This window comes from Topomyia yanbarensis, chromosome 2 (genome assembly GCF_030247195.1).
Source record: "Topomyia yanbarensis strain Yona2022 chromosome 2, ASM3024719v1, whole genome shotgun sequence".
NCBI lineage: Eukaryota > Metazoa > Arthropoda > Insecta > Diptera > Culicidae > Topomyia > Topomyia yanbarensis.
The window spans coordinates 323,844,647-323,868,489 of NC_080671.1; the positions used below are offsets into that span (position 1 = coordinate 323,844,647).

General features: G+C 40.9%; 2 protein-coding genes across 2 annotated transcripts in view; both read right to left on the minus strand.

Moving 5' to 3' along the window:
• Window positions 1-10,440, minus strand: part of LOC131683772 (heparan-sulfate 6-O-sulfotransferase 1) — an 84,328-nt gene extending 73,888 nt beyond the window's left edge. Inside the window, exon 1 of the mRNA XM_058966047.1 lies at window positions 9,181-10,440. Within this exon, the coding sequence (XP_058822030.1) occupies window positions 9,181-9,384 (204 nt within the window). The 5' untranslated portion in view covers window positions 9,385-10,440. The remainder of the gene's footprint in view (window positions 1-9,180) is intronic.
• Window positions 10,395-20,267, minus strand: LOC131683773 (uncharacterized). The gene is made up of 2 exons (XM_058966048.1): window positions 19,491-20,267; window positions 10,395-10,480 (listed from the first exon to the last, which is right to left on the minus strand). Exons 1-2 carry the CDS (start codon window positions 20,125-20,127, stop codon window positions 10,395-10,397), a joined length of 723 nt encoding a protein of 240 aa, XP_058822031.1. The 5' UTR covers window positions 20,128-20,267.
• Between the last annotated feature and the right edge of the window lie 3,576 nt (window positions 20,268-23,843).

The window sequence follows — 23,843 nt, forward strand, 5'->3', positions numbered from 1 at the left end:
AGCATTTTTTTAGTGATTTTTAACACCCCCTCCCCCATCGTAGCATTTCGTCACAAACCTCTAAATACACCCCCTGGTAATTACGTAGCTTGACGGTAATTCCCCCCCCCCCCCTTGTCACGAAAAATATAAAAAAAATGAAAAACGATGTTAGTTAGTCCCCATTTAAAAAGCTACGCAGCACGACATGACCCCCTATCTCTCTGTCGTCACACATCATCACAAAATACAATACTCCCCCTCCCCCATATAATGCTACGTCATTTATGGATGATCCCATATTAGTTTTTTAAACTAATAAGTTGGTCTCCAAAGAAAAAATAGGCACTTATCAGAACGAATTTTCAAATTTTTTGGAAAATTTACTTGAAAAGTATTTTATTGAAACACTATTTTTTAAAGGTCAAGCTAAACCAAATAATGGAAAATGCCGTAAAATAAATGCCTCTGACGATATTTAAGGAATTGTCAACAAAGTTACTCAAACATGATTATTTTTTAATTTTCAGTAGGTCTTTATACTTCTATTGTTATTATTCAGGAGAAATTATTTTCATTCCAAAAAGCAAGAAAACCACCCTGTTTTTTACACCGAAATGAAGCGCACTTATTGTGAAGAAATTCTTTTGAAGACACTGAATGTCTAGCATTTACGGGATATAAGAACTGGATTTTCAACAAAAAATCGATTCTTGGCTCATGGAACAGAGGTAGTTTATAAGCAAACATTTCACATGAACAGTCGCTAGGAGACAAACCATGTACCCCTTATTTTGTAGTGTTTTTAAAGTACTATCAGATGGTAATAACAGTGATTGCCACTTTTTGCCACCTTCGGAGTTATTTAGCTTAGAAAATGTCGAATTTTGAGCATAAAATCGTCAATAACTCTGTTTATATAAAAGCTAATGAGTTGGTCTCTGAAGAAGAAATGTGCGCATTTGTAAGAGCTAACTTTTGTCTGAAGTCGACATTTACGAAAAATCAATTTCAAAGAAGTTATATTAAAAAAACTGAATTTTTAAGAGCCACCCTAAACGGAACAAGGGAAATCGCTGTAAAATAAAAACCGTTGAAGATAGAGTTTCAACGTTTTCAGCAAAGTTACTCAAAATTGATTTCTTTACATTTCTTTGGAAGGTCATATTCACCTATCTTTTTTCATTCAGGAGATAATTTTTTTTATTTCAAAAATCGAGAGGGCCACCCTAATTTTGTTTTCCCTAAAATGAAGAGCACTTATTGTAGAGAATTTGTTCCAAAGACACTGAAAGTCTAGTACTAATGGTTTATAAGTTCTGGATTTTCGACCAAAAAATCGATTTGTGGCCCATAGTGCTTAGGGAGGGAGCTACGAGTTTAACAAATAGTTACAACAATTTTCAAACCTATGGTTCAAACCAATTTCAGAACTTCATTGTTTCTTCCAACACTGCCAGTTCACCACCGATATCGACATTTTGAACTTAAATAAATGAGAACGCTGAACGCTTATATCTTTTGTTGTAGTGAATGGAATTATTCAATATCTTCGGCATTTTGTCGAAAATATGTGTAGCAATGTTGTAGTAAGTTTTGGAACATGTAGGACATGCATATTCAACGGCATAATAGTGCTTTAAAAAATCTTTTGAAAACTATTTGGAAATGGAGAAAGGTTTCAGCTCATCTCGGTCCCAGAAGACATAAATGACATAAATGAAATGTCACTACAGATTTGTTTCTATTATCATTCATATTTGGGTGCTTTGGGCGAACGGAGGGCTGCACAATACCGAGAAGGAAATATTTGTGAGCAGCACATGGTGGATGAATCAGTTTATGTCGTAACGTGCTACCAGCAGAAGCCATCATTTTCATTTCCGATGGGTGGAAGGCAGCATACACTCACGAAAAAACTGATCTTTAATCGTCTAACCGACGTTCGTTCCGGATTGGTTCTCACTAATTTCATGCACAGAGCCGAATAGAAAGAATTGTGATTTTTGTCGATTTCTATTAGTTAATTAATTATTATGTAATTATAATATTATAATTATTGGACGACCGGAGACTACATTTCAACATCGGGAGAGGTGATTATTAGGATTCAGCTGGCTTCGTAGATAGAGTATAATTAGCTACGTGCTTGTAACGAGGGCCAATTGGAACAAAAATCTCCATTTTTTTTTGAAAAACTAATTATCCCTTAGCAGCGCTATCAAACCAACAACCAAGAATTAAATTTGAAAATCTTTTCCTTCACCTACTATTATTATTATTTTCAACGGGTTGAAATTGGCATACACACACGCACATGCACGGAAAAAGACGATTTTAAATCATCTCACTTACACGCACATACACGGAAAAAACGATTTTAGGTCATCTTACTCATTCCTGATTTATTTGCCGCCAATTCCATGCCGCAAATCTTGAAGTTTTGTTCGAAGCTCCTCTTTGTGGAACGAAGTAAACTGATTTCATGCGATGGCCAGCCCATTTGGCTTCGAACGCAAACTGAACCAAATACAAAACCGGGGGACAGTTTTCTGTCCATCGTTTGCTGAGAAAGGGTCATTACGCCGAGCGGTGTCGGAGCACTCGTCTACATGACTGCAGTGAATATCTTGCTATCGCAATAGAACTGAGAGAAAGTGCTGGCCGTGATAACAAAGAGATCAAAAGAAGTCCTGCGCAATTTAAAAAGCAAACTTTCTTTCCGAAGCAACCAAAAAACCGTCGACTATTTTCGTCGCATCAAGAATTAAATCAACGATTAAATTGATTAAATTCTTTTCACTACGAGGCATGGCGCTACTGTTGCTGCATCGAGGGGGCAATGAAGAGAATTTTCCACTATTAGCTAATCGGCTTGTCCTTGAAAACGCTTAGGATTTCAATATTTTTTTAGAGTGAAATAGCGTGGTGAGCCTATTTTCGCTCTAGCTCTAGTTGTCATCCGATCAATTAAAAGTTGTTCATTAGAGAGGCGTCTGCCATTTATAGTGCGATATTAAACGAATCGATTCGAGTTTTCGTTGTGCTCAAACAAATACTTTTCGCCATCCACACGCGCCATTTTCATTTAGCCGATACAAATATTTTTAAAAAATTATGTCCAATGTTTTTTCTGAAAGGGGGCGGGCAAACAAAATGTAAATATTTGTTTTAATTAAAGCAAAAAAAGTATTTGCTTCATTTCACATTTTCTTTTGATTGTTCTCGTGAACGTTTCCGCAGAGCGATTTCAGATAGCTGGGTTGAGCTATTTGTTTTACTTAAGGGGTTATACCAGTGTAGCATAAGGGGTTATACCACTGCAGCATTTTTATTCTTTTTTCATGGTTAGTTTTTTTAAACCCACAATTTTGCGTCGATTTTTAAGACATTTTTAGCGCTTTTTACTAAAAAGAGCGCCATTTCGCGAAAAATCAAAATATCGAAAAAAAAAACCCTACGTACATCGCTTGCTATTGTCATAAGTAATCGAAGTAAATTTAGTTTTAAACTCTAGGTTAAAAAACAAGGGAGATAGGTTTCCGGCCGTGGACCCTTTCCAAAAGAGGTGTGTACGGGAAAATTTTGCACAGCCGCCATCTTGTGATAAAATTATTTTTTGTGCTTTACAACTAGTATTATAAATCCTATTTTAGAGGATTCCAATTAACCTCTTTTTCGCTATGCTATATTTTTTTTTCTTCTGCTCGAACGGGACATCACGTTTGATCAGTCGTTTGATTGAAACACAGTGTGTTTTAGTTTTAAGGGATTTGCGTCAAGCCGGCGCTAATCTATTCCGACAATGTGTTAGTGTCGGTTTCTGATGAGGCGAAGCCGAAACGCAACATAGTATGACTCTTTTTCGCGCCTAGAAAAAATCCCGAAATATCCCATTTTTCGTGTTCTTTAGTGGTGTAACCCCTTAGGCAATTCAACCAAACATTACTGAATCAAAAGCTCAGATAAGAAAATGATTCTTAAGTTTTGACGTAGGACTTACGTCTTTCTTTACTATACTGGGTGTCATTTCAAAATTTTCAAAACGGATGCGTTACGTACACTTTGAACTCTAATAACTTTTCTCCTACTAAAGGAATTACTAATTTTGTTTCATAAATCGAAAGGAAAACGTTCAACGCTTGCTATTGATACCTTGTTTGCTATGTAAAACTTGTTTAAAAAGTTCAAAAACTACTTTTAATGCGAATCAACATTAATGCTAAAACCTATAAATATGGGTGTCACAGTTTTTCTTAAAGCCAGACGTGTGTAAGCCACAGAGCAGAACACACGTACGTGTGCTGCTCAACGAGAAGCTGCATTTTGACCACCAACCAAATCATAGCTACTGCCTTATCGCTGCCAACCAAGAACAGTCGTCGCCCTGCGTGAAATTCATTGCTCTCAGAAGTGGACAGAGTTACTAATTCGCAAGCTGCTCTTCCAGTGCCTGGTCCGTGAGATTGCACAGAATTTCAAAACCTACTCTTCCGGAGCTCAGCCGTAATGGCCCTTTAAGAAGCCAGCGAGGCCTGCCTGGTTAGTTTGTTGGAAAATACCAATCTGTGCGCTATCCATGCCAAGCGAATAATCATCATGCCGAGCGGGAAACGGCGAAATGATATTCACAACAAACGGTCCTTATTAGGACCACAAAATCGTTCTCAGAAGAATTACAATTGAAATTTCCATTTCGTGCTTTGGAAAATAACTTCCCTCTTATCGGGTTAGTTATTTTCTATAATAATATCCGAAAAATGTGCGATAAAACCAATAAACTGACCAATTGGACGGAAGCAATAAAATACCTACAACAATTTGAGTCAGAAAAGTGATATTAACGGAAAAATGCTTCGATCGTTTCTAAGTGTTTGGCAGCTGAAGTTGCCGATTTGTTTTCCAACGTCAATTATTTGCGCTGTGCTGTACGGAACAGATTTTTGCGCGATGTGTTGGGAAATAATTAAAACAATTGTGTAGTAGATTCCGTAGATTTTACCGTAAATTTTGATAGAAATGATTTTGTAAAAGCATTAATTAGCCGTGCTTTGAATGGTGGTTTTTGCAAATCTTTCTAGAACATTAGTGAATGTGGAAACCCTGCTACTAAGCGAATGCCACGCCAAAAAGAATGATGAAAATATTTTCATTTGTCGCACAAAGGGATGGACTACCATCTGCACTAAGAAGTTTATAAAAGAGATCGCATTCCGACATACAATGCTCATTCGATGTGAGCTGCGAAAGGGGAATGTTCGTGTATGTACGCAGCAGAAGCGAATTCGGGCAAGGTTCGAATCGTTAGCAAGGATTCTCGTCTGGTATCACCAAACATAGTTATCTACAAACCGTTCTTTTTAGGATGAAAACATAATGGAGAAAGAATTGAATTAGAAAGTTCCATTTAATAACTTGCATTGAGTTTGCGCCTGTCAAGTCTGCTGTACTTTATCAATGACACATATAAACCAATGTTTATCGAATTAATCTACAATGCAAATCTTTCTAGAACATTAGTGAATGTGGCAACCCTGCTACTAAGCGAATGCCACGCCAAAACGAATGATGAAAATATTTTCATTTGTCGCACAAAGGGATGGACTACCATCTGCACTAAGAAGTTTATAAAAGAGATCGCATTCCGACATACAATGCTCATTCGATGTGAGCTGCGAAAGGGGAATGTTCGTGTATGTACGCAGTAGAAGCGAATTCGGGCAAGGTTCGAATCGTTAGCAAGGATTCTCGTCTGGTATCACCAAACATAGTTATCTACAAACCGTTCTTTTTAGGATGAAAACATAAAGGAGAAAGAATTGAATTAGAAAGTTCCATTTAATAACTTGCATTGAGTTTGCGCCTGTCAAGTCTGCTGTACTTTATCAATGACACATATAAACCAATGTTTATCGAATTAATCTACAATGCAAATCTTTCTAGAACATTAGTGAATGTGGCAACCCTGCTACTAAGCGAATGCCACGCCAAAACGAATGATGAAAATATTTTCATTTGTCGCACAAAGGGATGGACTACCATCTGCACTAAGAAGTTTATAAAAGAGATCGCATTCCGACATACAATGCTCATTCGATGTGAGCTGCAAAAGGGGAATGTTCGTGTATGTACGCAGTAGAAGCGAATTCGGGCAAGGTTAGAATCGTTAGCAAGGATTCTCGTCTGGTATCACCAAACATAGTTATCTACAAACCGTTCTTTTTAGGATGAAAACATAAAGGAGAAAGAATTGAATTAGAAAGTTCCATTTAATAACTTGAATTGAGTTTGCGCCTGTCAATTCTTGTATACATTTACCAGTGATTCATATAAGCAAATGTTTATCAAATTAATCTACAAACCCGAAGGTTTTTGCAAGTCCTAGAAAATCAGTGAATGTGGCAATCTCATTCGACATGAAATTTCCAGTAAACATTCATTCAAAAAGTGCATTGGCTCAAATTATCCATGAATGTCATATGATATGCCCAAGTTTAGTCCTACGTCAACACCGCGGTTACGTCCCTGGCATTACCCACTCCTAGTTTTTCGTTTTAAGCAGTTGTCCGAACAGTTCAATTTCTAATAGCGGCTTAATCTACTTCTAAATTTCAAATTAAAGCTTGAAAGTTCGCTCAAAACCAAATGTGAACATTAAAGAATAACGTTTAGGTATCATCCGAACTTTTGGTTGCTTGGATAGTTTTCGTTCCGTCGTGTCGCCGCATGGACCGACTTTGCACAAAAAGCATGAAAATCGTTCAAAGATGACCCTGCTTGATAACAATGCACAGATACAGGATTATAACATTTTATTTATGGACTTTCGGGAAACCATTTTTTTATTTTGGTTAACCGTTGTGTGTCCGACGCGGTACCCGGCTACCTTTTAAGGTTTCAATTAATGAAATTCCAATGTTTTATCCATAGCTAAAAATTGAAGCTTTGTGGCATCTTAAAACTTCGCAAAGTCAAGCTTTTGGGTTAATAAAATTGTTGATACAGTAATGAGGGGCTCCTGATTTTTTTTACTACGTAACAGGCCGACGAGGGTACCCGAATATCCACAAAACTAAAATGCCAATAACTAAGGTAATTTCCAACCGATTTCAATACTTTTAGGTGCCTTAGATTCAGAAACACACCCACTTTTGGATTTTGCAAACAATTGTATTACTTCATTCGATTCCCAGAAATTTGGATTTTCGGAAGAGTGTTCTTGTGTTGGAATACTATTTGTGAATTTGAATGGAACACTGGCAATATATATATATATATATATATATATATATATATATATATATATATATATATATATATATATATATATATATATATATATATATATATATATATATATATATATATATATATATATACATATATATATATATATATATATATATATATATATATATATATATATATATATATATATATATATATATATATATATATATATATATATATATATATATATATATATATATATATATATATATATATATATATATATATATATATATATATATATATATATATATCAAAATTCTTGGAATTTCATCAGTAGGCTGCATCTCGTGGTTTTTGACCATGTGGTTATCTGGCCCCGATCGGACATTCCGGAGCCAATTCCCGTGGGGCCGTGAGTGGCCATTCCGAGGTCAAATTTTTATATGGTTCCATACCAATAAATAACAGACTTCCGAGACAATTTGAATGGTTTGGATACTCATATTGCTAGGACATTATAAAAATTTACAAATCATGCCCTAGTACTGGAACATTAGTTTGAAAAATCCAGATTACCAAGAAAATCAGGATCATTTATCCGGTTCAATTTTACAGAATCAAAAAGTAGATAAGTTCCTGAATCCAAAACGTCTAAACGTATCCAAATCGGTCAAAGGAAGCCACAAATATGAGCATTTCTATTTGTGGGTACCCAGGTACCTTGATCGGCCTGTTAGAGTTGTTTTTTTGTTGGAAACGCAACGGTTACTAGAAAATAAAATTACAGTAATGTTTCGATTATATCACTATGCGTTTATATCAATAATCGTTTCTATCACCCTTTATACTATGCGTTTATATCAATAATCGATTATATCACGGTTTTATCTCGATTATATCACGCTTTTTGAAAAACAGACAAGGAACACTACATTTTGATCCAATTAAACCACATGTTGTATCCTGGCCCTTTTAAGATATTTTTACAATTGATTTGCTTATTTACATGTAGGGTAATGAGCCTATTATTGGCTTTCGGACTATTGCGATAAGGGTTTATATATGATGAGGTCGGTCAAAAAGTCGAACTTTTTATTCTTTTGTCTTAAAGTATAGATTCTTAAGAATATATCTGAAATTTTTATAGAGGTCTAAGCAGTAGAAGCAAAGTTATGGCACTGTTCGCCGTGGGCGGAGGGCGTGGCGCGAAGCTCTTAATCTTCTTAAAATCTTGTTTTTCCAAAAACGTTGTTTCAATGACTAGGATTGCCGAAATATCTTTCGGTTGATTCCAATTTTTGTTTTAATTTCTTTGTAACTTATTTGCCGTGTCCTTAAGGGGGCGTCTGGTGCAGCGGGTAAAAAATAGACTTCTTTTTTATTCGCTTAATTGCTGCTCTAACCAACGGATTCAAATGGGTAGTATGATAATAGAAACATGGGAAAAATAGTCACATTGCCCTACTATGATTTATTCTTTTTGACTAACTTTAACCTTTTAATACTTTTTGTTGATAGAAATACATGGATTAATGCTTGAATGTAATTTTTGTTTTGTTTTGAATATATCACGACTCAAATATATCACGCTAAAATACAGACCGACCGTGATATAATCGAAACATTACTGCATTTGTCCCCTTATTTTTTCGGCTTTTCGGAAAGGGGAGGGATGAAATATATATTTTTTTGAATTTGTTATGGCCTATTTTAATAATTCAAGGCATTCATACAAACAATTAAGTATTAATGAATAAGAATCATTTTTTGTTTACAATATTTTATACGATCTATGCGTATTTTACTTGCAGAGCAAGATTCAAGACGTCCCCTGCCCACTGGCCACGCTTAAGTAATATGAGTGTGCATGGATACGCCAATTTTTTTCAACATATGATAAATAATAATGACTAAATAGATTAATCTAGTAAGTACTAGATACTAAAAATATTCATGGTAAACTCCTACCTGATCTGGACAGAAGTACCCAAACCCGATGATACCGGCAATGGTAAGAAACAAGCATATTATCACAATAGGACGGAGCCGCCTGCGGGGCTCCATTTTTTTGATTTCGTACACTCCACTCGATAGTAGTAATGTCAGATCACTATCTACTTTGACCGAAACACTCTTTTTCATATCCAGCGAAGGTATCATTACTTTTTTCATTTGTGCTACGTTTGCTCAAACACGGTGAGAGCAAAAAAAACTTCGGTTGCACTAACTGTGAAGGACGCTGAGATGATTACTCCCAAGTTTAAATATGCTCCGTGGATATGTGTGGTGCCGAGTATGCTGTATTGATTCACTCTTTTCAGGCGTTTCGGTTTTATTTATACTTCATCATTATTCAATCAACGCACTACCGTTCTCTTCACCACTGAAACTGAAACTATGCTTCCTAGCCTTTTACAGTCTCTCTGAACATAGCTACGCATAAATCACAAAAAATTGATTTCGTCTAGCGCATTACGCCTGTACGCATAATAGGCATATCCTGTGTTGTCTGGCTTCTCGAACGCAGGAGCACCGTTTTCCGATATAATCTTATTCTACCAATGGTACGAGTCCTTGTTCCACAGTTTTCTTATCAATTACGGATCGTCTGATTCCATTTTACAAGTTTGACCTTCAATATAGGTTCTGTGCTTTAGCATATATGTAGATATGCTACTTGTTTAGTACTCCTCTGTAGCAATATTTTACTTTCACTCGCCGCAAAAAATTATATCAAATGCATATCTTCATAATTGCTTAAAATAGAATGCTTCTAAGAAAAAAGTACCACCGCTTCCTAACGAGGTGCTAATGGTGTGACGAAATCTTCCGGTTTGCGATAAAAATAGTTTCTTCACTCTGAAGTCCCAAAATCACCAGTTTAGTTTGGGTGGAAACACAATATTCGTCGAGTCTCTTCAAATTCAGAAAAACTTGCATTCCAGATGTCTACGAACACTGAGCTAATCGTCGGAGATATTCAACCCATTTAAGCAATCAACGCTAAACAGAAATGCAAATGATGGTCTTGGGATTCCTAAAGATACATAAAATCACCACTTTTCTTGTTTATTTATGCAACGATTACCAAATGGTAAAGTTTCCCGTCCAATGCTGTACCATGTTCTGTTTTCTTTAGCACTTTTTGCACTGAGGAAACATCAAATGTCTTTGTGTGATGCCTAGCTCGTCCTGCCTGAATCAACTGTCCTCCCGGAGTATAATATGGATTTTTTCCTGTGTTTATATGCGCTGCCACTGATGCTTTCTGGCAGTAAGTGCAATGAAAGAGATCTGTCATGAATGAAATGAAGTATGTGTGACAGAAATAGAGATGAATGAAACATAACCAACATAACGCACTCATGTGCAGAGCCATCGGGCGGCGTATAGTGCTTTTTATCGATTGAAGCGCTGTTCAAGCGACGAGTAGAAAACTACGAGAACCGTGATTATCTTAAGGCGGCAGTTCTTTTTGAAGCCCTTTTATGTAAAATTAAAATCTAGTGAGCACTGCAAACGACTATTTGTAATAGACTTGTAGTCATAGGATACGAGCCAGATAAATAAAATATTAAATCAACACTGAACTCTTAGCGTAACAAATAATTGTACTCGATATTCGTACAAATCTCCTCAACTTTTATCCTGTTTTTGTCTTGATGCAATGAAATCAAACGGAAGAACGATTTTAGGTAAGCAGGCCGTGGTTGTTGTGACAGAGAACATAGCTTTAGTTTTTGAAAAGAAATAGATGAGAGCAGACGCAAAAGCTCCAGGCACGACAGTAGTCTTGTGTTGTTCTGGTCACAATCTTTCCAGTCCAACAGGGTAAGGTGGACAATTACAACTATTTACTTTATGTTTTATAATAAATTTTCAAATTTTCAATTGCAGTGTTCACGAAGATACGATGGAAAATTTTGAGAGCAGTCTAATTAAATAAATAAAACAATATCCCATGCTGTATGACAAGGCGTCGCAGGATTGTAAAAATGCCACGCGGAAAGAAAAGGCATGATAGATAATAGCTTTAAAGTTAAATATTGATGGTAAGTAGTTGATTTATTTAACAAGACTTAACATTTAGTAGTTGATTTATTTAACAAGACCATCAACATTTAACTGTATTAATATATTTCAGCGCAAAGGTCCGAGGAAAGATGGAGGATCTTGCGTAAGCGATTTGTCAGAGAACACCGAAAGGTGAACGAACCGGCCAGAACTGATTCGGCGGCAGCTGAAGATTCACAATGTTCTTTTTACGCGGAGCTTAAGTTTCTCAATGCTCATAGGGAAGCTCGAGCGTGAGTATTTCATTTGAATGTATACCTTCTTTTTTTTTAACTGTGTTCCTCGACTGTTGCCTTAGCTGTACAATTTGCTTATAAATCGTGCCCTGGATCGTTACGTAGTATGGGGCACATATGGGGTTCCTTGGCACGACTTCAAGAGGTACAAATGTAAGCGAGCGAAAACTATGGTTACCTTTTGTTTGAAATTTATTCCTGGCCTATTAACTTGACGAAACCTGATAGCCGCACAATGCTGTGCCTCACGACGTTATCCAAGTCGTGTAGTTGACTACTAATTGTTGGAAAATATCCATGAAATTTAGTTGCCAAGTTTTCCAAAAAGAGGTCCCAGTTTGTAGATTTAGAATTACGACAGGTTACCACATTAAGCGTGACATCGAGATGATCGAAAAATATATATTTATGATCGGATACAGACGGTTCAGCTTCATTTGGAACCTGCCAAATTCCCAGCTCATACGAAACTCTTTCAGAACAAAGCGTTAGGTTGTTCTCTCTCCTAAATCTCACAAAAGTTGGTCGATTTCTCACATTCAGAATAAGGAGATTTGTACTATTTACGTACCGTTCGGAGAAAGAAGCTGACATTGAAAGACAGCTTCTATAGATTGCCGAACAGCCGATGAAAAGATGAAAGAATATAAGAAGGGCTTGGAACCGGCGTCAGCGTGATGACTTCAGGGCTTTCAGGTCAACTTGTAGTGAATTCGAATAGCAAGCGCGCCGGTGCGACGCCGGCCATTTACTTGGAATCGGCGGCGCGGCGCACACTTTTAATCTAGTGATTCGGACTCGCGGGCGTTAGATCGCACATTGGTTACCACTAAAACGGTCAAGTTGACAACTTTGTTTCATACAAATCGTCCGTTCTGTTGCAAAAGGCATTTTCTCAAACATGTCTTAAAATAGACTATGCTTACCAGTATTGCTACCGAATATATCACGAAGGCATGACGAGAAATAACTATTAGATTTATTTTTATGAACGTGTCCACAGGAAAACAGACAGAGAAAGAATTACCGGAACAATGAGAATGAAGAGACGGTGAAAATTCACCTTTTTATTGGAAACACTGAGAAAAGATATGACCTCAAGCAGGAATCGAATCTGCGATCTCTCAGTCTCTAGTTGAGTGCGTTATGTGTCTTTCTAGTCTATTCTGGAAGCGACTCGCAATCATGGATCATCTACATGTATCTCGGGTTGGATGAACGCAATGCTTAGTAACCGCACTAACGAATGGAAAGGCTCGCCACCGAGCCTGGCAGAGATAAGGAAATAAAGTATTTACGGCTGTCTTCATGGTGGCGTTCTGTCACTTTTGCTATGAAATCTGGTTGCCGATATCTTGTTGAGTAATCTGAATGAGCTTGGATTTTTAACCTGCGGGTTTGCTGACGATTGCAAAATACTAATTACTGAACTTTGCATCGAAACAATCTTTGACTTAATGCAACAAGCATTAAGAGCTGTCGAACAGTGTCATCGACAAGTTAAATTATCACTTAATCCAAATAAAATCTTCAACGGTTCTTGGGGTTCGTCACTCACAGTTTATTGACTCTGAGCTACTATATTGGATTCCAAACTGAACTGCTTTGCACAAATAGAGTTCAGAGTCTGGAAAACGTCCATGGCTTTCGAGCAGTACAGACGAACTTTTCGAAAGACCTGGGGTATCAAACCCAAATACATCTGTTTTACTTCCAATAATATCATTCGGATTCCTTGTGTGGTGGCAGAAAGGAGAGATGATGACGGTTGACGGTCGTTCAACCACTTTCGCAAAATTTTCATTTTTTAAAAGTGTGAATCTATGCTTGATTTCTTTCTGTAGATCTTGTCGAGGATTTGAGCCTTGACGTGTCTTCCCAACACTATTGTAAGAGGAAGGAAAGGAGACGACGGAGGAAGTAGTTTTGGAAAGGTTGGAAAAATGACACCACAAAAACAAACAATATGCAAGGTGAACTCACAAATAGTTCAAATCGCCTGCGAGAATGCCTAAATGGTCTAAAGCTTTCTACCGCAATGGATTAATATGTTACTAATTTCAGTCTCTCAGTTTCGTCTATGTAAGGACGGAGGAAACTCAAAATCGTTATTGCGCTACTGCTGGGTAGTTGCATATCAGATAATATGAGGTTCCGTTCCGTGTGAATCCAAAGATCGCATTAAAATGACTAAAGCCATGTGATAATTGAGCTTGCAGTTTGGCTTAACCTTAAAATTGTTTTTTGAGCAATTTTATGTTTATGTTTATTACCTTCACCGACAGGCCCCTTTACCCCAAAGGTGGTTTCTTAAACTAATTACATTTTAAAATTGCCAACATTTTCGCTTTTATCGCATTCCGCGTCCGGTTGAAGTCAAAGGCCGTCGCCACACTGTTAAAAATTCGCTGGAGTCCGCAGATAGATCCATGTAAATAGCATCGGTTTGCAATCCGTCAGCGAATCCATCCATTACATATGTTGTGAACGAAAGCAGGTTTGTCGTTGTCGATCGTTTAGGCATGAAACCGTGTTAGTCATCTGCAATGTAGTGTTTGCAGTGACCCGTTAAAGCCCATTGTGTTGTTTCGAAAAGTGTAAGAAGTTTTTTGAAATCACTGGCTACGATTTCTCCAAAAAAGCTTTTGTTTGACGACAAGTTTGTAGATTGCGCCAATAGTTGCAGTGCTCCGGTGAATCCCTTTCCTAATTCCAGCTTGTTGGCATTGGCAAAGTAGACTCAGGATCGAAAAAGTCAATTTCTGTTCCTGCTCTGCCCAACAAACAATTATGCTGGATAATGGCTTGTCCTGTTCTTGTTCAGCTTGTTCCTGCGTAATAAAAACTTGTTCAGTTTTCGTCGTTTGTTGGGCGGCCAACTAATTACCAGTTATACCGGAATGTCCGGGCACCCATACGAGGTTGATAGTATTGTGAATGCTAAATTCTTTAACTGAATTCGGCATGCGATTATTAGCTTGAACCATGATTTATCCGGCCTTGGAGCCTTGATTGCAGTATGACTATCGGACGGAGCAGAAGTTCCCCCTTTCCTACTAACACAATTCCTTTCCCGTGATGCTCGTGGAGATGCAGAGGTAGCCTCTGTCTCTATCAACAGCGAGTGTCGAACTAACATTCAGCATTGGACGTAGCCGGCGTCGTTATTGACCACTTTATGAGAATGTTGGGTCAGTGAAATATGCACAGTGAGAATGATTTGCCCCTCCCAATCATCATTTTCTTGGTTCATTGTGTGTTTTTACTCATTTAGTCAAGCACGAAAAGCAACTAAGGGCAGTCTACCTAAGCCAAGCTAAGCTTTGTCCGACTTTTGTATGGAAGGTGATCACTGTGGGTCAGTTCGGCTCCATTGGATGACGCCGAAAATGTAGGTCAATACGGGGACGGCAAACATGTGGATTCCTCAGACCTTATTCCCTGCGTTCAGGAACGACCTCAAGATACAGTTCACTAGACTCAAGAATTTACCTCGGAGCTTAAGGTTTATGTTGATGTGGCGAGTCTCGGGGAGCTGCCGCAATCCGATATACTTTCACAATTCCAGCTATGTCCCAAATCATCTCACTTTCGTCAATCTCGCAGCCTCCAGTGTCGACCAATTGCTCTGATAGTAGCTGAACAGATCAGCTTTTCTCTAAGCCAAATGCCATGCCGATGTCGCCATTAATTCTTTCGAGTGATGACTACTCCCAGTGATTCGGTCAAGTCAACATAGTCCTACTGAGCGGGCTAAAGAAATCGACTTGGATGCGAAGTGTTCTAGACCCCAACACGTCTGTCCCACTTGTGAGCTGCAGTGTTGTAGTCCTTCTCTGCATCGCTTGCCACAGGAACCTCACGACTACACGATCAACTATACACATCTCCAATATTGATTGATGAGAAACGAATACGGTATGGAGTCGTATATCTTCTTGTAATCGATATAGGCCATACTAAGGTTCCGTTGATTACACACTACTTGTCCAATAATGACGTTGATGATGGTTTGAGCTTTGCAGTCATGTGTGTTTTAGTTGCATGCCTTCTACTCTTCTGCCAGGATGGTATTCTGCCCATACGTATGTGGTGATGAAGGTGTTCATGATCTTGTGTAAATTTGCTAGACAACTAAAAGTCTGTACTTTGATGGGTTGGAAGTGTTGACGTCCTTGGAGAAGAGAATTGTTGTTGTGACGGATCAATAAACGATAACACAACAGCCAATTTTAGTTTTAACACTTTTATTTATTCAATAATTCGCGAGCATTTTCCTCGCGTTTTCTCTTCATCGCGGTATATATATAACTGTGCCGCAGTGCACAGAGCAGCGCGCTTAGGTAGGGGCGCGCATGCAATGAGATGTAGATACAGGTGTGGTATAACACTTCTCCCCCTCGTAAAAACATTCTTATTTAATTATGTAATGCAAAAAAAATCACAAATTCAACTTTTGTGGCGGTTTAACCACACGGCTTGAGCGCCGTAGGGTTTGAGGGGTAGCAGCAGCAGCATTTTGACGAGTCCCGTTAGCTGGAGCGACTTCAATCAGATCAGGAATCACTCTTGTAGGTGTAGTCGAATCTTGGCCAGATAACTCCGGTGTTGGACAAGTTTGCTCCATACCAAAATTACCATCAGTTTTCGCCAACGACTCTCCAACTGCAGGTACTGCTTGAATGTAGTTTTCAACGTCCAACTTCTCTGGAGAACTGTCCGCCGAGCCTTCAAGCGAGACATCGCGCAGATTGGCACCAACGCCAGCAATGTGGTCGATATGACGTTCCCAAACTCTGCCATCATCCAACCGTACAACATACCGTAATTTTCCAGTCTTTTCAGCAATTCTGCCAAATTTCCATTTGCTGTTTGACAAAAAATCTCGTACACGCACTCGATCCCCATCCTGGAACTGTCGCACGACGTAGTTGTTACTCCTTCCAGCTTCATTCTTCGGCAAAAGTAGATCTAGCCTCGATCGAATCTGCCGACCGAACATTAACATCGAAGGTGATTGTCCTGTGGAAGGATGTAGCATTTTCCGGTAGGTTAGCAAAATGTTTGACAGCTCCAAATTGAGTTGAGACTTTGTGCACTTCAATGCCTTCAATTTCTGTTTAAACGTTTGGACGTAGCGCTCAGCCTGTCCATTGGTAGCAGGATGATACGGTGCTCCCATTTTGTGCATTACCCCGTTCATTCGTAAGAACTGCTGAAATGTTTCCGAAGTGAATTGAACGCCATGGTCGCTTACTAATACTGACGGAATACCGAACGTACTGAAGATTTCACGACACATGTTCACCGTGTTCTCAGCTGTAATCGACCTGCAAACTTTGATTTCCGGCCACTTGCTGTACGCATCAACCAGAATGAAGAAGTATGTGTCCATAAAAGGACCCGCAAAATCCACGTGAACTCTCTGGAAAGGTTCCGTAGGAGTTTCCCAGCAGTGCAGTCTCATCTTCGCTGGTTCTGGTCTCACCGATTGACATTCAGCACAGTTTGAAACCATTTCTTCGATTTCTCGATCCATGCCTACCCACCAGCAGTAACCTCTGGCTAATGATTTCGTACGGGTTGTTCCAAAGTGCGTGGAATGTAGCTCCTCCAACACTCGTTTTCGCAAAATGGCAGGCACATATACACGTATTCCTCTGAGTAGACATCCCTTCTGAAGTGAAAACTCGATCTGGTCCACTCCGAATCGGTCTCCACCTTCCACAGGTTTCCCGTACTTAATACCTTGAATCAAATTGCGCACTGCTTGATCCTCCGCGGTAGCCTGCGCTAGCTCAGCAGCTGTAAGCGGCAAGGAATCAATTTGATTCAACTCTATGACATCAGATTCTTCAATTTCGTTATCTGGATCAGCACGTAAAAGCGGAAAGCGTGACATGGCATCAGCATTCGCATGATCAGTAGACTTCCTGAAGCGTATCTCGTAGTCGAACGACTGCAAATAGGTTGCATAGTGTTGCATTCGCAATGCGGACATGACAGGCAATCCCCTGTGCTCTCCGAAGATTTTCGAAATCGCCTGGTTATCCATAATCAGGGTAAACTTCCGACCGTACAAGAATTGGAAAAACTTCTTTACGCCGAAAATAATAGCGTACGCTTCTTTATCCACCTGCATGTAGTTTTGTTGTACTCGGCTCAAGGTTTGAGACGCGAGCTGTATCGGACGCTCAGTACCGTCGGGGTATACATGGCTTAACACAGCACCAACTCCGTAAGGTGATGCATCCGTGGCAAGCAGCAGCGGTAGTTCGGGCGAGTAGTGGACAAGGAAACTGTCGGACTGCATTTGCTCCTTCACCTTCCGGAAGGACACTTCGCATTGATTAGTCCACTTGAAGGGCACTTCATGTTTCAATAGGTTGTTCAGAGGATACAGCACAGTGCTCAGATTCTCGAAAAACCGACCGTAGTAATTGATTAATCCGACGAACGACCGAACTTCGTCCTTATTTTTCGGTCGGGGCATTTCCTGGATCGCTTCAATCTTCTTACGCAGTTTATGGATACCATCCTTATCAATCAGGTACCCGCAATATTCAATCGTGTCAACAAAGAAGTCGCATTTCTCCTTGTTCACACGAATACCATGTAAATTTAGTCGCCGAAGAACCTCTTCCAGCCGACGCAAATGAGTTTCATCATCAGCACCAGAGATTTTTATGTCGTCCAGAAACACGCTGACTCCGTCAATTCCCTGCAGTATTATTTCCATCTGACGTTGCCAGATTGCTGGCGCCGAAGCGACGCCGTACATCAGACGATTTGGACGGTACAAACCTCTGTGAGTACTCAATGTTAAAATTTCTCGATCCTCAGGAGCGACTTCCATTTGCAAGTATGCTTGAACGAGATCAATTTTGGTGAATTTGATTCCACCAGCCAACGAAGCAAACAATTCGTCCACAGTCGGTAGTGGATGCTTGTCCACCACGAGATTTGGATTCACAGTTTGTTTATAGTCCCCGCAAATCCGCACACGATTTTGGGACTTTTTCACAAGAACGATTGGTGTCGCCCAATTGCTTTGGTTAACTTTTGTAAGTACTCCCTCCGCAACGAGTTTATCCAATTCGTTCTCCACGATTTTTTGCATATTGAAGGGCATCTTCCTTGCTTTCACGAACACAGGACGCACATTACTTTTCAACGGTAAGTTGGCTTGGACACTGGAAATTTTACCGATTGAATTATCGAACACCCTCGGGTACTTTGCCAACACTTCTTCGAGCGCAGCAGCAGTAGAAATAGAAGCAGTGGCAGCAGCAATTGTATTAACAGCACTCGGTCCCCGGAGTACCTTATTCCAGTCAACCGACAAAACTTTTAGCCACTCTCTTCCCAGCAATGGATGTTTATCGGAATTCACCACATACAACGGTAACGTAATAATCTTGTCGTCGGATTCCACCCGCGCGTCGATAATACCCAGCACATCGATGCTGTTGTTGCAGTAACTAATAAGATTCGTATCGCACACACGCAACCGCGCCTTCGAAAACAGGCTTTTCCGGAGCCTAGCACTGATAATACTGACTGGCGATCCAGTGTCGACCTCAAACCGAATATTCGATCCGTTTACACGCACTTCGAGCCAGAATTTCGTATTTCCTGGCATCGACTCGACGGTACACACTTCGCGCACTTCCGCATTAGTAGGCTTCGCACCATTACCGGATTGGTCGACGTAATTCGTCTGAGCTACGTTTGCTGTATTCCCGGCACGACCAGAAGTATCGTTCGATTTCGTGTTCTTTTTCATACACACTTTTGCGAGATGCCCCTTTATTTTGCAAAATGAGCAAACGGTTTCCCTATGCTTACATGCATTTGCAAGGTGAGATTTATCCCCACAGCGAAAACAGCTAACCTTGCCCGCGTTTGGATGCACATTCGTGGAGGATTTCCCTTTTTCACTAATTTCAATGTTTTTAGCACTTTTACCTTTCATCCGGCGCAGCGCGAAGACTTCTTGCTTCGCCAAGTTTCCCTCGATCTCAGCTCCGCCTTTCCGCGACAGCTCCATACTAACAGCAATGTCACGGGCTTCCTGAAGGGTAAGGATCCTTCTTTCCAATAGCCGACTTCGGATATCGTTTCGTTTTATCCCGAATACCAGCTGGTTTCGCAGCGCCGTGTCAAGATAATCACCAAAGTTACACGTAACAGCAATTCGGCGGAGGGACACTAAATATTCGTCCACAGATTCATCGGGGGAAGCAACATTCTTGTCACCTTGCCGGCGACACTTGAACCGGAAATTTTCACTTATTTCCAACGGCTGGGGGTTGAAAAATCCTTCCAGGGTAACGACAATTTGCTCGTACGTTTTGTCTCGGGGAACCTCTGGTGCAATTTTGTCGCAAATGACATCGTACGTTTCGGGACCCATATGATGCAATAGTAGATTTTTCCGCATCACAGCGTCAGCAATCCCGAAGATAGAAAAAGCAGTTTCCAGTCGTTCCACCCACCGCATCCATTTCAACTTTTTCTTGTCGAAAGCATCAATTGAAAAATTAGGTGGTGGAAGCACAGCAGCAGCAAGCAAAGCATCGGGTAATGGATCCGGATTCGCCATCCTCGTCGCCAGAACTGTTGTGACGGATCAATAAACGATAACACAACAGCCAATTTTAGTTTTAACACTTTTATTTATTCAATAATTCGCGAGCATTTTCCTCGCGTTTTCTCTTCATCGCGGTATATATAACTGTGCCGCAGTGCACAGAGCAGCGCGCTTAGGTAGGGGCGCGCATGCAATGAGATGTAGATACAGGTGTGGTATAACAATTGTGGTACCACGGGTAAAGAAATTCAGCAATAAGCGTAGTTCGCGTAACGCCCTGTTGAAACATACAACAATCGTGGGATGCACAACGGTCATCTTTTTGTACCAAAAGTTTTGGTTACTGTTTGGTTCAGATCCCGCTCAATTCCTACATCATACATACATCATTAGTTTCGATGGAGCTGACATCTCGTTAATTTATTCGCCTACCCATTCTTTCTCGCACCTTAGCCACGGTTGCCCTTCGCAATGTTGCACGAGGGCCTCCCAAGTAGTTGCCCTAAGGCTAGTGACATCCTGTGATATCTAGTAGATCATCGCTAAAATCGGGTTTTACGTGTCCGATTTGGTCATGGAAGTGTAACTCTTTAGCCATTTTGATCAGACACTTTAGTGCAATGATCGCAGCAACATGATGACCATCTCCCGGATAGATGGATGATTCAGAAGCTGATGATCCAACATCGTATCGGCCTGCTGGATATTCTTGGAACACTTCTAGAAAGGGTCATCCTAAACAGGCTGACGACGTATGCTGAAAGTGAGGACGGACTATCGCAGATGTAATTCGGGTTCCAGAACAGAATATCGACGGCGGATGCCATTCGCACAGTAATCGCGAGCGCGGAGAAAGTATTGAAGCAAAAGAAAAGAGGAAATCGGTACTGCGCCGTGATTAGGATCGACGTGAAGAACGCGTTCAAAAGTGTCAGCTGGGTGGCGAACGCCGTAGTGCTGCACAGAAAGTGGATTCCGGACTATCTGTGCAAGGTTCTGAAAAGTTACTTTCAGAAACGAGTACTGGTCTACGAGACGAATATGGGGCAGAAGTCTATTAGCGTCACGGCGGGAGTACTTCAGAGCTTCATACTTGGCCCAACGCTGTGGAATATAATGTACAACGGAGTGTTAACACTGGAACTGCCCTGGGGAGTTGAGATCATTGGCTTTGCAGATGATGTTGTCCTGACAATAACCGGCGAGATCTTTGAGGAGGCGGAGATGTTGACGGCAGAGACAATAGGCATCGTGGAAACCAGGATGGCTGACGTCAAGTTGCAGCTCACTACAAGACGGAGGTTGTGCTGGCCAGCAACCGTAAAAAACTCCAACGTGTTGTGTGCAGCGTCGGGGGACAATCCATCCCATCTATGAGTGCGCTGAAGCATTTGGGTGTGATGGTCGACGATTGGTTAAATTACAATAGCTATATATGTATGTATGTGAGAAGTCTGCGTAGACAACTAACGCATTGGCAAGGATCATGCCGAATAACGGAGGGACAAGATGCAGCACGAGACGTCTCGTGGCCGGTGTCTTCTTCTCAATACTGAGGTATGGCGTACCGGCCCGGGATGCTGCGCTGAACTCAAGGCGGAACCGGACTAAGTTGACAAGAACGTTTCACTTAATGGCTGTTCGTGCTGCGAGTGCGTACAGAATGATATCGTCGTAGGCGTTATGCGTAATTGCCGGGATCTACGTCACTCTGGCTGAGGACGTGGAATGCTACTAGCGAAGAAATGCACGAAATACAAGGGGACTCGTCCGAGCGGACTCGTTGGCTAAGTTGTATCAAAAGAGGGGCAACGCGGAGAAAAGACGGTGGACCCACCGACTCTTCCCAAATGTGTCTGCTTGGGTGCATAGGAAGCATGAGGCGGTTAACTTATATTTGATGCAGTTTTTGTCACGGCACGGATGCTTTCGGAAGTAACTGCATCAGTTTGGACACGCTTCGTCACCCCTTTGCCCGGAGTGTGTGAATGCGCAAGAGACACCGGAACACGTGGTCTCTAGATTCGAAGACGTTCGAAGGGGAATGCCTGGTTTGACAGTTGGCAATATCGTCGAGATGTGCCACGACAACCATAGCTACAAGTATACTCTCCGAGCTGCAGAGGAAGCGACGAAGCGACCAACAAAGTAGCGCCATCGGATGGAAATCCGCCGTGAAACCACAAATCGAGTTTCGCGAATATTGTACTGCCGTGGAACTATCGGTATCGCCGAACCGACCTCGACAACCTACTGGCTAGCTCGAGAGAAGGCTACATCCACCGCCGGGGACTAGAGCGAGTAGACTGTGTCGAATAGCTAGCAGTTGGTCGTTGGGGCTAGCTCGAGAAAAGGCTACATCCACTGCCGGGGATTAGAGCGAGTAGACTGTGTCGAATAGCTAGCAGTTGGTCGTTGGGGCGCCAGTGAACCTGAAGCTATGCTCCACCCGGACTCGCTGGATAGACCTCAGCACCTACTGACTGGCCCATTGAGTAAGCTACGTCCACCGCCGGGGACTAGATCGAGTAGATCGGGACGAAGCGGGGATCTAAATGGCTCACGGAAACGAACATTGGTATCGAGAGAAATTTACCGCCGGGAAATTCACAGTAGGGTAGATTCGCCGCCATGGACTATCCATCTATATTGGGACAAAAATCACGACACAAACACCTGTACCGAAGGTAACTCCGCTGCCGCCGAACTCTTATTCCGTGCAGTGTAGCTCACCATCGGATAATATCCGAGTAGATCTCGATAAAGCTTGGAGCTAAATGCCTCAAAGAAGCGGGTATCGGTACCAGTAGAAATTCTCCCGTCGAGGAACTCTCAGTTGGAGTGAGTTCACTGTCGGGGACTATCCGGGTGGATCGCGAAAGGCCGAGAGCTGAATGCCTCGCGGAAATAGGAGCTAAATGGCTTTTGGAATCAGCGTCTAAACGGCTCACGGGGACGAGAGGTAAAATGGTGATGTAACAGATGGAGACAAAAAGCAATAGAAGAGTCCAGAGTTAAATCAGAGCTCAAAGGTCGAGCTATTTCATGAACCATGTGAGGCACCGAGAGAGCAGAAGAAAGAGGTGCGACGAGAGCACAACGAGCCCCCCACGAAGTAATACTTTGATGTAGTTCCGTGGGGAAGAAGGGCGAAAAAAGAGTAAGGAGCGAGGTAAGGAGTGTTTCTAGTGGTTAAATACAAACGTGAGTTGCGAGTCCTACACAGTGCCAATGTACAGTTTTTGGAAGCTTTTTAAACCTTACTATACTGCCGTTATAAGCATATTTGTCCCATGTTCTATGGGATTCCCTACATACTTGGGACATCTGTGCATAGAACGGCAGATAAAAAATATGATGACATAATTTCGCCGATCTTTTGCTGTTTCTGTACTTCAATCATCGCTATCATGGAGGTACTCGCTAGAGATGGGCGAAACAGTTCACTTCGAAGAACCATTCCCGACTGAACAGTTCTGTAAAAAGAACTAGTTCAGATGAACCGTTCTTCCGTTCAGCTGATAATTTACTTGCATCTAGCGAATGTCTCTCAAAACATTCGATTCTTGGAGAGGAACCAAACAGATGCTTCCCAAACTATTATACCCCTGTATGCTTAACAAGTTCATCAAGGGTAGCGATTTCTTCATGATGTATAACTAGAGAAATAGAGAATGTGATGAATCGTTCTTCGCCGGTTCCATTCTGGGAGAGCACAGAGAGCGGTT

Coding starts and splice junctions, on each gene's coding strand:
- LOC131683773 (XM_058966048.1), bottom strand. CDS start 20,127: ATGGCGAATCCGGATCCATTACCCGATGCTTTGCTTGCTGCTGCTGTG. Junction 10,481..19,490: donor CGCGCTGCGCCGGATGAAAG/GTAAAAGTGCTA, acceptor ACTTACTGCCAG/AAAGCATCAGTGGCAGCGCA.